Raw genomic sequence first — 17,948 nt, 5'->3', positions numbered from 1 at the left:
TTTTAAGGATGCCTCCAGGGCAACTAATGCCCGTTCTAGCATATGCTCTTGTTTTGCTGCCAATAGGATATCATCCATGTAATGGATCAGCCTAACTTTTGGAAAACTACGTCTCACTGGTTGTAACGCCTGATCCACGTATAGCTGGCACATGGTGGGACTGTTGGCCATACCCTGTGGTAAGACCTTCCATTGATAGCGTTCATCAGGCTGTTCGTGATTTATAGAGGGAACAGTAAATGCAAAACGATGTTTATCTAAAACATGCAAGGGTATAGAAAAGAAGCAATCCTTAACATCTATGGCAAAAACAGGCCAATCTCTTGGTAAAGCACTTAAAAGAGGCAACCCTCTTTGGACAGATCCCATGAGTTGCATTTGTGCATTAACTGCTCTAAGATCATGCAGCAGCCTCCATTTTCCTGACTTCTTTTTTATGATGAAAATAGGAGAATTCCAAGGAGACACAGAAGGTTCAATATGACCAAGCTGAAGTTGTTCTTTAACTAATATGTGTGCGGCCTGGAGCTTTTCCATAGACAGGGGCCACTGAGGCACCCAAACGGGTGTATCTGTGCCCCAGGGGATGCGTAACGCATCATCAGTGGCCCCTAGGAAAAACCCAAGCCCTTCCGATCAAATTTGGGAGTGGGCAACACGGGGTCACTTCGTCCTTGAAGGCGAGCCCCCAGCCCTTTTCCTGGTACAAAGCCTTGTGCCTTCATGACATCTTTACTCACTTGAGAATAATCATTGGTAATTATCAATTTTAATTGTTGTTGTACATCCCTTCCCCATAAATTTAAAGGAAGGTCTATGACAAAAGGCTGAAAAATGCCTTGACTGTGTTCCATCCTCCAATGCAATTGCTTAGCACTCATATCTGGAGTATTTTGATATCCTAGACCCTGTAAGGTTTGTGCAGCCGTCTGTAACGGCCACCTCTTCGGCCAATCCTGTTTACGCATCACACTTCTGTCCGCTCCGGTATCCAATAGGCCCGTAAAGAGCTTTCCTTCTATTTCTAGGGTACACATGGGGCGATCATCAAGTCCTATAGACAAGCATGCTAGTTCAACCCCAGAGGAGCCGAACCCTCGCTTGCCCCTCTCTTTCTCATAAGAGGGAAATTTTTCATGGTCTGATCGAAGAATTAACAATTGTGCAATACGATCTCTGGGTGCAATCGAAATGATGCCAAACGGAGAATGACACATTACCTTAATAATGCCTTTGTAGTCAGGGTCGATCACTCCAGGTAGCACTAATAACCCTCTAAGAGTACTGGAGGATCTTCCTAAAACTAATCCCACTGTTCCTTCCTCTAGAGGTCCTGACATATCTGTGTCTATAGCTTGAACACCCATACTCTGAGTCAGTACCAATCCGGTGGTGGCACGGAGGTCCAACCCTGCGGAGCCTGTGGTGGCCCTTCTGATGACTGGGGTGGTCTCATGTTTGGCTCCTGAATTGCCCCATAAATTCTCGGGCCCTGGGGTAGTGGGCCCTTCTGCCCGTTTTTTGACATGGCTGATGTTGCATTAGGTATGGGCTGTCCATTGATATCCTTTACGGATCGACACTCATTTGCCCAGTGTTTTCCCTTTTTGCACCGCGGGCATGTGCCCGGCTGTCTCTGACCTTGGCTCTTTTTATGTGTGCCTTGGGGGCAATTTTTTCGTACATGCCCCGGCTTCCCGCAATTAAAGCAGGTACCTGATCTTCCCTGCCCCCTGGAGACTGCTAGCATAGCAGCCGCTAGGCCAGCATTAGTTAGAGGGCCGCCTATCTCTCGGCAGGCCTTAAGCCAAGCATCCAGTCCTTTATTTTTCCATGGCATGATGGCTCTCTTACATTCTTTAGTAGCCTGTTCAAACACTAACTGCTGAACCAAAGGCATAGCTTCTTCGGCTTCACCAAACACCTTCCCTGCGGCTTCCATCATGCGAGCCACAAACTCCGAAAAAGGTTCAGTAGGGCCTTGAATAATTTTAGTAAGGTTGCCCGTCACTTCACCTCTTTTTGGTATCATTTTCCATGCTCTTGTGTAAATTTCATTAATCTGTTGATAAACCTCCACTGGATAGGCTGTTTGATTAGCTGTCCATTGCCCTTGCCCTAATAACATGTCTGCATTCCAGGGAGCTCGATTTGGCGTTTGCGCATTTACTCGAGCCTGAGTGTGAGCAGCTTCTACCACTATAGATCTATAATCTAGATATTGACCTGTAGAAAGGCATGCTCTAGCAATTTCCCACCAATCTGTTGGTGTCATAGCTCTGGTGGTCAACCGAGTCAGTAATGTGCGGGTATACTGCGCATTAGCTCCATAAGTCTTTGCCGCTTCCACTAAATCTTTTAACTCTTTATAAGGGACTGGCTCATGATATCTTTGTTGATTTTGATCCTCAAAAACAGGAAATACCACCACTGAAGGTGGATAATGCACAGCTAACTGTGCAAGAGTGCCCCTGTCAATGAAATGGCAGCTACTCCTGGGCTGCACGTAAGGAGGGGGAAACTCTCTAGTGGGCACTTTTAGAGCTGGCCCATATCTCTCCTCCTCATAACGTGCATCTTCCTCCTCTAAGCTCTCCTCCTCTGCCTCTACCAGCTCCTCTTCAGCCAGCCGCAAGGCTGCGAATTCATCCAGCACCGGATACAGGGGAGGTGCTGAAGGTTTATTTATCTTAGGATCCTCTTTTTCTTTTATATCTTTCTTTTCTCCTTTTTTGTTCCTTATTACCGTGCACTTTTCTTCTGTATCCTCCTCTGTCTTTGAACCTGCTTCTGAAAGGCTGTCCTGGTGTCTTGCCAACATTTTCCTTCCTTCTCTTAACTCCTCTACATTTTTTCCGTCTTTTAAACAGGAGTGTACTAATCTCCAAAAAGGATAAGTCCCCTTCTTTAATTGCCCCTGTTCCTTTGCTGCCTCCAAATCTTTGCCTAGCTTTCTCCAGCAATGCAGATTTAGATCCCCAGACACCGCAAACCACGGAGCCGAGCGATCAATATCCCCGACAATCACCTTTATGGTGGATTTCGAGATTTTCAATCCTCTCTCCTGTAGTAACCGCTGTATGGGATCTACAAAATCGCATACACTGGAGACAGACTGATCGTTTCCCATCTTTGCTTACTTTTCTACAAGAGGCTTACAAAAGGGCAGAAAAATCGCCTTATCTGCTACGGATTTACTTTCACTTTAGATGTTACAGCAGAGACACTCCTCTCCTGGTCTATGACAACGGATAAAAATGCAAAAGGCATAAACCACTACAGCAAAAACAACCACTGCTAGTGCAAACCACAAAGGACTAATTCCTCCAAGAAGCATACCTGAGGATACTTACCGGCGCCGACCGCTTCGTGTGTAGAGTTCTGAATCCTCTTCGGCCCCCTGTGTGTGTCCGCCGAAGTTCCCGGGTTTCGGCACCAGCTGCGGCGAGCGAGCCCTGACCAGCAGGGAAAGATCACCACCGACACAGGATTCTTCTCTGATCACACTTTAATGAAGCGCTGCTTGGTTGAGGGAGAGCTGGAAGCAGGGGGCCCCGAGCCGGGCTGGGTGGCGGCTTATATAGAGGAGGACGGGGCGTGTCTACTGATTAGGTGACGTGGCAGAAAAGGATTGGTGGAAACCTGTTGCCAGGCAGATGTGGCGCGAAAAGTTCGCGCCACATACTTGTTTACTTTAGCCCTCGGCGCCATCTTGTAATGGCGAATGTAAGTGCGGCCGCCACAATCAGCCATCATCCCCATCAGGACAGCTGTGTGTGGACACACATCTGAGCACACCAGCCATCATCCCCATCGGGACAGCTGTGGACACACATCTGAGACACCAGCCATAGTCCCCATTGGGGCAGCTGTGTGTGGACACAAATCCGAGCACATCAGCCATCGTCCCCATCAGGACAGCTGTGTGTGGACACACATCTGAGCACACCAGCCATGGTCCCCATCAGGACAGCTGTGTGAGGACACACATCTAAGCACACCAGCCATCGTCTCCATCAGGGTTTCTGTGATCACATTTAAGAGACCCTTAAGTTTGGGTCCGTTGTCTCTTAACGTTCCCTCATAGGAGGAGTGTGGAGGGCCACTGATCCCTCACCTGGTATCTCAACATCCCCCTCCCTGCAATTAGAGTCTGTAGCCTCATGGTCTTGGAAGATGCTGAAGTATACATTATAGTAGATTAATTGAAGGGATGTCATCTATGGAGTTATGGGGATGTTGAAATTTATGCTGGGGTGACATTTTCTAAGTATTGTGGCTGCTTTGACTCCAAAGCTCCTGAAAGTATCCCTCATGCTCTGTAAGTATGTCTAATAAGCTCACCGATTCCCTAAGTTGGGCTTTGGGGGGAGAACTTGGAAGAAGGTAGATACTTGTCTTCTCAAGATTTCTCATCGTACACAAGAAGACCCAAAGACAAGTGTACTCAAAGGCATGCACACACAGCAATGCACATGGGTATTTGTACTTCTCCTTACAATTCTTCATTCTGTTTTCTTCAGGTATAATTTGCATATTTAAAATAAGCAATGCATAGCTATAATTAGGTCTCTTTATTTAAGTTAAAAACATGGATAAAACCCAAAGCTGAAGGGTCTCCATGACACAGGGCAACAGGATATCCAAGAGGAGTGCCAGTCATCTAAAGTTTGGCAGAAACCAAAGGCTTTGAACCCTTACAAGTACAGATGTATGGACAAAAGGGTTTATTGTGACTCACTGAGTCACACTACAGCTTTCATGACAAGATTCATTTTTCTTTTTCTTTTCAGGGCGGTTTGCAAGCGCAGAGGGTAGATACAAAGGGATGGGAAAAGAACAGGATTGAGATGCATGATGTGAAAGACACAAAGAATTTTTGTGGAATATTCCTTTACACTGTGACTGGTTTAATAAAAAGCTGAATAGCCAATGTTGGCTGAGGTTTTCTGTCCTGCCCGGTCCTACAGTCATTAAGTCCCAAAGAAATCACACAGTTATAAAGTGATTGGCCTAGTAGCTCTGACTTCTTATTAACTTTTATAACTTATATTAGCCCATTATTCTTGTATATGTTAGCCACGTGGTTTGGTACCTTATTCGGTGAGGCAGTCACATCTTGCTTCTTCTGGGGCTGAGTCACAACTGCAGACTAAAACTTCCTTCTTCCCAGAATTCTCCTGTTCTCATTGACCCAACTCTACTTCTTGTCTTGTTGTCCCACCTATACTTCCTGCCTGGCTACTGGCCAATCAGCATTTTATTAAATACAATCGACAGGGTACAAACCATTGTCCCACAGCAGGCCAATAGCTAGACAGGATTTCCAGGCACAGTGGATGCTGGGAAGATGGTGAAGTCGCCAGCCAGACACAGAGCCAGCAAGATGGGCATTATGGAGATGAGGTAATAAAGCCATGAGGCAGAAAGTAAACTAATGCCAATGGGTTAATCTAAATTATAAGAGCTAATTAGAAACAAATCCAAGCTATTGGCCAAGCTTTCATAATAAGAAGTCTGTCATTCGTTGTGAGCTGGTGGCCTCAAAAGAAAAATCTGTCTACAAAGAATAAGTAAAAAGTTTAAAAAAAAATAGGGGCTGAAGAGAAGGCTCAGTGGTTAAGAGCACTGACTGCTCTTCCAGAGGACCTGAGTTCAATTCCCAGCAACCACATGGTGGCTCACAGCCATCTGTAATGAGACCTGGCGCCCCCTTCTGGCTTGTGGGCACACATGGAAGGAATGCTGTACACATAATAAATAAATAAATACTTAAAAAAAATTAAAACAAAACCAACCACGAAGAAGGATTTGACTTTGTGGGAAAGCCTTCCACAAGATCACAGTACCTGTAAGAACAGGGAGAGGTAGAAGTCCCTGGGTCTACTGAAATCTGACTTGCATTTGAAGGACTTTGTGCATTGGAAGCCATTTCAGGGCTCTGCACAGAATGAAACAGACGGACCTTCAGCTGTTGAGAACTTTCCTAGTCCATCACTGGCAACGTTTTCTTCCATTTCCGTGTGGTGATGGCCTTCGGCTGGCATGGAGACAGAACAACTGCACGTGCGCGCGCGCACACACACACACACACACACACACACACACACGCACGCACACACAAGCGCGCACATGCATACACGCACGGTGCGTGCGTACACACGCATACATACACGCATGCACACACATGCACACACACGCACATGCACACACACGCACACACATACACACGAACACACGCATGCGCGCGCGCGCGCGCACACACACAGTACTAAGGATTCTCAGCAGCGTGAGTTTGTTGGTGAGATGACAACTGTGACCTGCGCAGGAAGCCTTTCCCACACTGGTGACAGAGAAAGGGTTTTTCACTCCTGTGAGTTCTCCGATGCGCCTGTAAGGAAGACCTGCCGCTGAAAGCTTTCCCACAGTCAGTGCACATGTACGGCTTCTCACCCGTATGGATCCTCTGATGCTCGTTCAGCTGGGCTTTCGATGACATGGCTTTCCCACAGTCGCTGCACGTGTAAGGCCTCTCCCCAGTGTGAATTCTCTGGTGTGTGCTGAGAACTGAGCTGTGGCTGAATGCTTTCCCACACTCGGAGCACACGTACGGTTTCTCGCCAGTGTGTGTCCGGTTATGGACTTTAAGGTGGGATTTCCTTCTGAAGGACTTCCCGCAGTCACAGCATTTGTACGGCTTCTCACCTGTGTGAATTCGATGATGCACAGGCAGGTGGGACTTATTACTGAACAACTTCCCACAGTCGGGGCATTCGTAAGGCTTCTCCCCTGTGTGAAACCGGCTGTGCTTCTTCAGATCTGATGCATAAACAAACAATTTCCCGCAGTGGCTGCACGTGTAAGGCTTCTCCCCGGTGTGAATTCTCTGGTGTGTGGTAAGGACCGACTTTTGGCTGAAGGCTTTCCCACAGTCAGAACACACATATGGTCTCTCACCTGTGTGTATTCGAAGGTGCACCTTTAGATGGGATGCATAGCTGAATGATTTCCCACAGTCGTGGCATTTGTAAGGCTTCTTTGTGTGGCCTTCCTCGTGCACCTGCAGGTCAGATGTCCTTGTGAGTGGTTTCAGACAATCAGGACATTCAGAAGGTGTCTCTCCTCGGTTCGTTCCTGGGCAAGAGCTCAACTCAGAGTTTGGAAGGAAGGATTTCCCACATCTGTGACAAATAAAAGGTGTCCCTCTAATGTGAGTCATTTGCTGTGGGCACAAAGCTGGCCTAGCAGGGAAGCCCTTCCCACATTTGGTATATTCAACTGACTCGTCCTGAGAAAGAATTTCATGCTTCCTAAGTGGTTGCTTAGGGCTGAGAACCTTTCCTTTCCATGCTTTCTCTTCTCTGTTAGGAGCTGCACATACAGCATTAGACGGGCTTGGTGTGAAGAACTGACAGGATTCAACAATGCCATTGGGCTGCTTGGTGGCACTGCTTTGATGTTCACTATGTGCTTGAAGGTTAGGGTTAGGCTGCAAAGGTTCTTCAAATGAGCAACACTTTGGAAATCTCTCTTGTGTAGAAATGAGGTGGAGATCTAAAGGAATGGACCCCCCAGGCACCTCACACTTGTAAGTCTCATCACTCATCAGTGGTTTCTGGGTGAAGAAAGCAGCAGAACTCAAGAGTGGGATCTGGTTTGGCTGATCTGTCCTCGTAGGGTCCCCATCCTGCCAGAACTCCTCTATAATGAGACAATATGAACCACGTTTAGTGATTTCTTTAGAGAAATCATTTGGAAATGCAGCTTTCGCACAAATTTGATGAGCAGAGTCATGCTCTGATTCCCCTGTGAAGAGAAGAGATGAAGGAGCAGACACAGTGAGCAAGATGGAGAAGGAATCAGACTGAACAAAAAGAAGTCTCTGCCAGGTAGTAACAATGCTGACGATGGTGACAATGGCCCTTGTAATGCCCCAACCCTGATGTAACACTGCACCCACGTGTGTTGTACGCATCCAGTAGAGTCACTATCCGGGGCAAACACTAGAGTGAACAGTTGTTTTCTAGAAGGACTTTGACCCTGAAGAATTATTGTGGAAAACAGTAATTGTTTTCCATGATTTGTAGAATTGTTTTCTGAGAGGGTGTTACAGCCTTTGCATGACTTTGGTCACAAGAAGCTTGTGGCACACCTGAGGCTTTCAGATTACTGGGCACACAATAAGGACTAAGGGAGCAGGAGTGTGACGATTTCCTTAAGAGAAACACAGAGAAGAGATTAGGAACCTTGGCATGAGGAAACACTTCACCCGAACAAACAACTCTGTGTAACAATCAGTAAATATGAATCAGTTCATCAGAGGCTGAGCTTTCCTGCTGCCACACAGGCCTTAGAATTTTACCTTGAGCGACCTCTTTCTCTGACTGACTCGTGCAACCTAGAACACCTGACACTATGAAGTGAATACGCAAGCTCATTTAATCCTCATCACCATCCCACAAGGCATCTACACCTATACGCTCTGTCTTCCTCATGAGGAAACGGAAGCACCAGGTAGTAGATAATTTGTTGGGAAGACCTGGTTTGGTGAAAGACAATCAACTTATACAGGAGGCCCATGCTATAGACACAGAAGGATAAACAAAGACAATCAACTTATGCAGGAGGCCCATGCTACAGACACAGAAGGATAAACAAGAAGGGAGGAAGCAGGCCCGGCTGCTACAGGCCCCGGCTGCTGCTGGCACTGTCAACAACAGCCAACCTCAGAAGGGTTGTCAGCAGAGGTCTCCATTAGCTCTAGAGAAAAGCCTCTGACCATTTTCTCACCTGGTTAAATTTTTTTGTAACTTTTTTCTTTCCCTCTGTTGGCAAGGATTAGCTACACACTTCACCCATGCTCCACAAGCCCTTCTCCTGAACTTTACACCCCCAAATTTTTGTTTCTGTATCTTATTTATCTGTTTAATGTGTTTGTGTGCACAGGTGTACATGTTTACTTATGCATGCGGAGGCCAAAGACTGTCTTCTTCAATCACTTTCAACTTATTTTCTGAGACAAAGTCTGTCACTGAATCTGGAAATTGCCAGTTCAGCTAGAAATGGATGCAAGAAAGCCTGAGGGGTCTGCTTACCTTGCTGACCCAGCAGTGGGTTACAGGAGTCAGTTTCTGCTGCGCGTGTTAGGGACCGGACCCGGATCCGCGTCACCTGCCCAGACTGCCCACGTGTGTGCATGTCTCCTGTGTAACTGTGTAGACGGGAATGCTAGCCTGTGTGTACACTTGTGGAGGCAGAAGTAGACTGCATGTGTGCTACCTGTGTGCTCACCTTTGCATGTGCATGAAGAAGCTGGAGATCAACTTTAAATCTCTCTCTCTCTATTGCTCTCATTTCTTTCTTTATTTGTTTATTTTTTGAGGCAGGGTGTCTTGTTGACTCGAGAGCTCACTATTTCAGCTGGGCTGGCTATCAGGCCCTTGACATCCCACCACCAGTGCTAGGGTTACAGACGCACAAGCGTTTATATGGCAGCTAGGAACCCAAACTCAGGTCCTCACCATCGCAGAGCAACCATGTTACTCACTGATTCACCTCACTAGCTACCACCACCAGATGTTCTTTGAGACACACTCACTCAACTTGGAAGACAGTATTTTGGCTAGACTGACTGGCCGACCTAGAAAATGACTATTGTCCTCCCATTCCAGCCCTTAGTGTGGGGGCAACAAATTCTTAAAGACAAACTTTCCACACTACTGCCTTCACTTTTCCTTTTGATACTATATTGTCAGCCCTTCAGCATCCATCTGGAATATTACAAACTCTGTACCACAGGGATTCTCAAAAGTTTCTCCATAAATTGCCAATATTGGGCTGAAAAGATGGCTTGGCGATTAAGAGCACTTAATGCTCTTGCAGAAGATCTGAGTTTGGTTCCCAGCACCCACACGATCACTCACAACCATCTGTAACTCCAGTTCCAAGGGATTCAGCACTCTCTTATGGCTCTGCAAGCACCAGGCCACACACATGGTACATAGGCGTACATGCAGGCAAAGCACTCATACATATAAAATAAAAATAAATACATCTTTAAAATATATTTTATTTCTCCACTATATCTCAACAGCTTCAACATAAAACAGTCAATTATTCCTGACTTTGAGCATCCTCTCAGTCAGTGGTTCTCACGTGGGTTCTCCTTCTAGGGGAGAGGTCAAATGACCATTCCACAGGGGTCATATGTCAGATATCCTATGTATCAGATGTTTACATTATGATTCATAACAGTAGCAAAATTATAGTTATGCAGTAGCAACATAAACAATGTCATGGTTGGGGTCACCATGACATGAGGAACTGCATTAAAGGGTCGCAGCAGTAGGAAGGACTAAGTTTGCTTTGTCGGGTTCTTTATTCCAATTCAAAACTACTTCATGAATAACCAGTCCAGGTGCCCTCAAAATCAACTCCCATGTCATCTCAGATTCGGGGTGACCCCCAAGAGCAGTTATTCTCTACGTCCCTGTGCTGATGGCTGCATTTCAAGCAGTCTCCCTTAAACATTCAGGACAAAGGCTCTAAGGATATCTTCCTGGTTCTCAAGCTGTTAGCCACAGCGTCCACTACGGCCTGCTTCCTTCCATTTACTTTAGCAGACACTGAAAAATCTTCCAAATTAGGGGAAACGGTATCTTCTGCTTACTTTTGGAAATTCAAGACATATAGTTTTTTTTTTTTTTAATTTGCTGAAACTGCTGCCCACAAGGCTTATTTCTGACAAAACAACAAAACCAACAAAAATGAAGATGACAAGCCAATCAACAGATTATACCAGTGGGGAACACCAGCAGAGCAGACATTAGCAGAGACCTGTCTACACCTGGCTCAGAGCGCGAGTGAGGAAAACACATACACGGCCACTGAAAGAGCTGGTGCAGTCTACATCTTATGCAATAATTGGATATTTGCATCAAATCTATTAGGAAGAAGAGAAAGAAAACAGAAATGTTTGCTATAAGAGAAACTGCCAATAGAATGTTAACTGAAAGTGAAATCCAAAAATCTCAACAGGACAAAAAGTCTAAATAAGAAAACAGGGAATTAGTTTGTACTGATCTCAGCAGAATTAAAAAGTCATGTAAACTGTACACTAGAAAGTAAAAATGAGCAGGAACTGTGAAGTAATAAACTCAAGGACAAGAGCCAAGAAACGGAAATTCCACTTTCTAACTGGGATGAGGATGACCCCAGTTTCCCACGTTTCAAGGGTAAAGAAGGGGTCATTTACAGGACCAGTCCTCTAGATAGCTAGACATGGCAGAAGGCTTGCCACACACAGAGACCGCAGAGGCCACACAGAAATCACAAGTCAAATGTGTCCTGGTTTCATCCTGTAGCTGTGATAAAACACCCGACAACCGGCAATGTAAGGGGAGTAGGACTTACTCTACCTTATTCTAGGTTACAGCCCACCATTCCAGGGACTTCAAGGTGGCGGGAAGCTGAGGCAACTGGTCACATGACAGAGAAAGATGAACACAGGCATATCTATAACTCAGCTCACTGTCTGTACTCCTGCACATTCTATGACCCAGCTCCAGGAACGGTGCTGCCCACAGAGCTGGGTATTCCCACATCAAATAACAGAATTCCCCAGAGACAAGGCCACAGGCCAACCTAGACAACTCCTCATCAAGGCTCTTTCTAGGTGATTCTATGTTGTATCAACTTGACAAAAACAGCCACAGGAGGACTAAGAGGTCAGATGGCTTAGAAGGCAATTCCTATAAGAAGTATGGCCGGGCCCACAAGACGGCTCAGTAGGGAAAGGGTGCTTGCTGTCAAACCTGATCTCTAGGAGAGAAGTGACTCCCTGCGAGTTGTCCTCAGACCTCCACAGGGGTGAGTGGCATGTGCACACCCAGGAACGTAAACATATACAATAGTAAAAAATGATTACATGGGAACATATGAAATAGGAATACGATGGTGCCAGGTAGGTGGATACCAAAGAAGATCCAGGATGAAAAAAGACAGAAAGGAAGAGATAAATAGTGTGAAAGAATTAGGATAGCATACAACGATAAAATAATATATACATATATATTCCATAACAGATATAATGAGATACTCTAAATTAATTATGAAAAGATATCACAGAAGGGCCTGGAGAGACGGCTCAGGGATTCCGAGTTTGCTGCTCTTCCAGAGGACCAGAGTTCAGCTCCCCGCACCTTCATGGGTGCTCATAACCACCTATAACTCGAGCACTCTTTGGCCTCTTCTAACACACACACACACACACACACACACACACACACACACGCACACACGCTCACACATTCAAAATTTAAAAACAAAAACAAGGAAACATTTATTTTACTCATTACACAAGCAATATATTAACCACACTGATAATGTCAACTATTGACAACTAAGATGTACAAACAGAAATCCATGTGTGATTTCTTTGTTTCATGCTTTCCAAACATGAACTGTGAATTTGTATAGAGCATTAGAATGAAACTTAAGCAAATATCCAGTAACCATCTTTCTGCCCCACAAATGCTCGTTAACAAAATGTACAGTGTTTCCTATGAAACCCTAGGTGACCGACCCTACTAGGGGATGAATAAGTCAGTAGGCTGATGACACCTCTCACCTGTCTACTAGGTAACAGTCACTCACCTTGACACTGACACCTCTGATGTGGGAAATCAACGTTCTTCATCCTGAGGATGGCCTCTGGCCTGGGATACCCTGTGAACTGCAAGGATACTGGATTTGTTGCATCTTCGTAGGTCTTAGAGGGTATCCAATGAACTCTGTACTGGTTAACTGTAAAAGTCAACATTAAATAACACATAAAAAGATGCCCAAGAGTGAAGCAAGGACAAAACAACTCAGAAATCATCACAGATTTCTGATACCCCACCATGTTTTGTAAAGAGAAGGAAGGAAACCTCAATGGAGCTCATCCTGGATCCCCAGGCGGCTGTGCTCACCCACTGCCAAGAGGTGGCTGTAGATCTCCAGCATCACATCCTGGTACAGGCGTCTCTGGGCGGAGTCCAGGTGTTGCCACTCCTCCTGGCTAAAGTCCACAGTCACATCCTCAAAGGACACCAATCTCTACACAACAGAAAGACACAGTAAGTAGCCACGAGTCTTTAATGATTTCCGCTCCCCAAGAAGTACCACAAAAACTTTCCACAAAAAAAAAAAAAGGTTTCATTTTTATATTCAGGCCTAAAGACAGAATATAAAAATACCCTGCCATGTATTGTATACTACGTCTCATCTAACCCCACAGAGGATAGAATTTCTCCCCCAAATACAAGCAGGATGACAGCTAGTAAGCCATGTTGTGCTTGTCTAGAGTTGTGTAGGGGTCCTGGGACTCAACGTTACAGTATGAGCTTCTACTCTTGGAAAGACTGGGATTGGGAAAACAACAAACGTAAGGACTCAGCATGGGCGTTTTACAAAGGTGCACAGAGAAACTGGCAGGAGGGGCAGATTCAGCAGTGGCTGCCATGCTCTGTAGAGCACAGCAGCTTGAACTGTAAATCAGATGCTTGCGGTAGGACAGGGTGAAAGCAGAGAGACAGGAAGACCACGTGAGTTTGGGGAGCAGTAGTGGGCTCTGGCGAGGTCTACACGCATTTAAACCCATCGCTGGACACAACCGGGCGGGGTGATTTGGAGGTACAGCTTCACAAACCACCATCAACAACAGTTCTGTCGGGAACACAGCTGCCCAAACTGTTCAGGCCTCCATCAGCCACTCACCTGTGATACCATGATTAAGCCAAAGGAGCTCTGGTTCACCAAGCTAGACTTGGAGGTACCTACTTCTTTGTCCTGCCAGTCCTCTCTATCTGGGCTGACCAGAAACAGGACTCCCCAGGAGGTCATGGATGAGCAGACAAACCTGAACCCGAGAAGCAGTATACCAGGCATGTCACGAAATAATGAGGAAATGCTAGGGTTTCCATCCTCTAGGCTTCACTCAGCTGGAGACTCAAGATTACCTCAGAAACAGAGCTCACATCTGGTACTGCCAATGTCTACCCCCAGTTCTGGAGGACGGAACCTGGGGCGCCTCTCCTCACCTCACACAATCCATACTGCTCCTCTGCTTCCAGTCTCTGGGGCTTCGGGCAGAAACCCCCAACAGTAGACATGTCCTCTGTGCTGTCTCCTCTGGGTCTCGGACTGCCTCAGGATTTGGGTGAGCATGTGGAGCCTCTGAGTAGAGCGGACATGGAGAACTCAGCTGGGCTGTGCTAGAAAATCAGCAGCGTGAATGACTTGGCACGACCCAGGGAGCAACAAAGACAAAGTCCTGGAAAATCACTCATAGAACATTTGCAATATGAAGTTTTAGCGCTACCCAACAGGCATCATACAGACACTGCAGAGTAGTGAAAGCCCGACTCTTTTTGTCCTTTTCTTTCCTTTCCTTTTTTTTTTTTTTTTTTTTTTTGGAGCAGGGTTTCTCTGTGTAACCCTGACTGCCCAGCAGTTCACTCCGTAGATCAGGATGGCCTTGAACTCAGAGATCCACCTGCCTCTGCCTCCTGAGTGCTAGGGCTAAGGGCATCCACCACCACGCCTAGCCTAACTTTTAACTTTATGAAGATCTAGGAAACAAACAAAAGACAATGATTTTGAAATTTGGTTGCAAAGAATTCAGTGCAGATTTTCCACCCTTTAGTGTGAGAAGATACTAACTGATGTGAGCTTTCCAAAGGAAGATGCAGTGTTCACAGGATTTGGGAATCAAGGCACCTGCCTGGCAGTGAAGAAAATACAGGCAAAAGAAGACTCTTTCTGCTTCACGGCATTCTGTCCTACTTCCAACATGTCATTTAGTTTACACTGCTGTGCTCTGCAGAGAATGACAGCTGCTCCTTTATTTGTCCTGCCCAACATTTTCTGTGTGTACCTGTACAAACGTCCCTTTTAGCCCATACTTACTCTTTAAGCATGCTGTTTTACATGTCTGAACCAAGTTGATTCCCATCACCCACATCAGGGGCTCAGAACACCCGTAACTCAAGCTAGGGCTTCCACATACATCTGCACTCATGGGCACAGTCCCCAAACAGGCATACATCACGAGATTAAAAGTTGAAAATAAGTGACTAAAAATCATCAAGTGTCAACTCAATTTTATTTAATGTTCGCTCAGTATTCTCTGTACGTCTCTCCGATGCCTCACACCATCCCTACTATCGTGAGGCAGAGACAATCACGGTGACACAGGAAGGAAAGCTTGCGAGAGGAACAGAGACCTTCGCCCTGCCCCAGCTACACATGGACAAAAACATTAGACTCCTGCTAGTGCCTGCTACCTAACCTCCTCATAAAACAAAACAAAGCCCAAACCCCTAGACATTCAGAGCAGAGAAGACTAACAGCAACCTGCACTCACAAGGTCGTATGTCTACGAACATTATAATAACCAGGGCGTGATATCTGGAGATGAGCATGGGGGGAGAGAAGAACGAAAGTGGCAGTGGGAGGGGTAAGATCTCCCACAACTGTGTCCTCCTCATGATTACTTAGCCAATTAGGCAAAAGAAGTTTTTAATTCTCTGGGCACTTCAACTTACATGACACATTTCTGTAACCCACGCTCAGGAGGCAGAAGCAGGAGAATCACCACCAAGTTTGAGGCCTGTCTGGTGGCTTAGACTTCTGCTTGGCTGTCTCTACCCAACCTACACCATCTGAGGAACCTGCCTCACTCCACTGAAGGCAAGGGCCATTATGCTGTATTGTTAAAAATAGGTTTCTGTCTGTTTCCAGAAACCTGACCTGCCCCAACCCATGACCTTGACTTGGTTTTGGTAACACTCACAGCCCCATAACCCTCCCTGATCACTTGTGACCACGCGGTGGTGGCTACTGTTTGAGATTTTTCCCTACTTCCTCACTACTGCACTGTTTTAGGTAAATCTGCTTAGCAAGGCAGGCTGTGGTGGCACACACCTTTAATCCCAGAACTGCAGAGGCAGAGGAAGGCGGCTCTCTGTGAGTTCAACTATGTGGTCTACAGTTTTCCAGGACAGCTATGGCTACACTGAGTACCTCTGACTTGAAACAAACAAACAAAAATAAAATGAAATAAACTTGTCTTGCAACCACTCACAATTTTACACCTTAAAAGGCCCGAGGAACAGACTTGGAGCCGCTCTCCCTAACCCAACTTAGCAGGCAGGCATGGTCAGTCTTTGGGTGCACTCCAATAAAAATCAAGCTTGCTTTAAATTTGGCTCAAAATTGTAGGAGTGGTGTTACATTCTCACCTGGTGGGATTGACACATCCCCCTTCAGGACTGAAGGCTCAAAGATTTTTCTAAATGCATTGGTCATCTTCAATTCCAGAAACTGTAAAGCCCCTGAGAACAGACCACCCCCCAGAGGACAATTAGGCATGAGGATGAGGCTTCACAGTAGAGATAAACACCGAGGAGGAAAAAGATTGGTGCCCTTGGACCTAGGACAAGGACCAGATAGATTAACTTCCTGCAGGACCAGGCTAAAAGAAGATAGGCAGGACCACATACACCATGACCAGGACTTCTTAATCATATGTACACATGCAGCAACAAAAGGAGCATGTGGGCTATGAGGCCCTCCTGCTACACTAAGCAGCCTCCCTCTTCAGGGATCCCACTGGTACAACCTCTGAAGGGTAGGTACCACCTCGGAAGGGTAAAAGCCAAGAGCCATCACACCCTGCCAGATAACTTTATTATGCCAACCTCTTGACCAGCAATCCCAAACCTCTGTGTCACAACGACAGACTGGGGTCACTAGGTTCTTTACCACTTCTGCCCCATGTGGCTAATTTGAAGAAACTCCCCCTCCTCACTCTGCTTTTCACAATAGGGGCACTGGACCATGGTCAACCTGTTGGGGCTGCAGGAGACCAAGCACTTATTTACACCTATTTACAGCACCATGCTGCTCAACTGCTGACCACAGATCGTTGCCAAGTCCACGGGGTCCCAAAGACAGACTAGCACACACCTTCAAGGGTCCCAATATTCAGACTGGTCATAGGAATTAGTACGTTTAAATTTTTTTCTTTCTCAGCACCTCCCTATGGGAAATGTAATGGGGTTAGAGAAATGACCCGAAGCCTTGGTCCCCAGCACCTGCACCCAGTTCCGCTCCCTAGAGGCCAAAGCTACGACCTCGCGCAGACTGCCCCATTCCTTCTATCAATTCTGACACGGCGTAGGCTTGGGCAGGCCGAGGATCCTGCGGCCCGGGTGTAAACTGTGAATAAACTCATTTTCCATCTTTTTCTCCTCTCTAAGGCAGACTCAAGCCTCAAGTCACCAGCCATGCAAACACTCGCAGTCCAGAAGGCGGCGCCGCCGCCCTCACAGACACACACCAGCCACAGGCTCCATCGCCGCCCTCAGTAATCCCGCTCACCCTATTCACACAGGACGCCCAGCCCAACCACGGCACCCCCCTGCAGCCTCCGCAGCCGTCGCTCGGCACAGACCAGCGCTCGGCAGCACAGCGTCCGCCCTGCCCCGCAGCCACTCACCTCACTGCAATGGCAGAGCGAGCTGTGCGCACGGCCCGCGACTTCCGCCCGCGGACTCAGGATTCCCCAGGGTCGGAATCCAAACTCCCACTGCGTCCCGGTAACGATAACAACAACTAACCACGTGAAGACCTACGCGGAAGTAGGTACTCCAGAACGCCTCTGGCCACACCTCAGCCTGCCCCCGCCCCAGCGGAAGTCGGTGTTGCGCATGGCCACTGCTGCTTGTAAAGTTACCTGGGTTGTCTTGCGCGTGCCCAACACCACTCGGGAGGTTATGCTTTGCTAATAGTCAGAGTGGTGTACATTCTGGTTCCGTTTTCCCAAGACATTGTCATGGCCACGTCCGTATTCCAGTTATACGGAAGTCACCGTCAGAGTGCTCATTTCCGTACATCCATGGGTC

General features: G+C 46.8%; 1 protein-coding gene across 7 annotated transcripts; it reads right to left on the bottom strand.

Annotated features, from left to right (window-relative positions):
* Positions 1–6,261: 6,261 nt before the first annotated feature.
* LOC119803011 (gastrula zinc finger protein XlCGF28.1-like) lies at positions 6,262–17,678 on the bottom strand. 7 transcript variants are annotated; one of them, XM_038314204.1, is made up of 6 exons: positions 17,543–17,653; positions 17,011–17,083; positions 14,082–14,255; positions 12,972–13,098; positions 12,655–12,804; positions 6,262–7,701 (listed from the first exon to the last, which is right to left on the bottom strand). In XM_038314204.1, the coding sequence occupies exons 3-6, from the start codon at positions 14,151–14,153 to the stop codon at positions 6,272–6,274; spliced, it is 1,779 nt and encodes a 592-aa protein (XP_038170132.1). In that variant the 5' UTR covers positions 14,154–14,255; positions 17,011–17,083; positions 17,543–17,653; the 3' UTR covers positions 6,262–6,271. The 7 variants fall into 7 exon arrangements, with proteins under 7 accessions (XP_038170132.1, XP_038170136.1, XP_038170133.1 ...); XM_038314208.1 differs by having other exon boundaries at positions 14,082–14,217; XM_038314205.1 differs by lacking the exon at positions 17,543–17,653 and adding an exon at positions 16,284–16,376 and having other exon boundaries at positions 17,011–17,525.
* Positions 17,679–17,948: the final 270 nt, after the last annotated feature.

This window comes from Arvicola amphibius, chromosome 12, assembly GCF_903992535.2.
Source record: "Arvicola amphibius chromosome 12, mArvAmp1.2, whole genome shotgun sequence".
Taxonomy (NCBI): domain Eukaryota; kingdom Metazoa; phylum Chordata; class Mammalia; order Rodentia; family Cricetidae; genus Arvicola; species Arvicola amphibius.
This window is presented reverse-complemented; position numbering and strand designations above follow the sequence as displayed.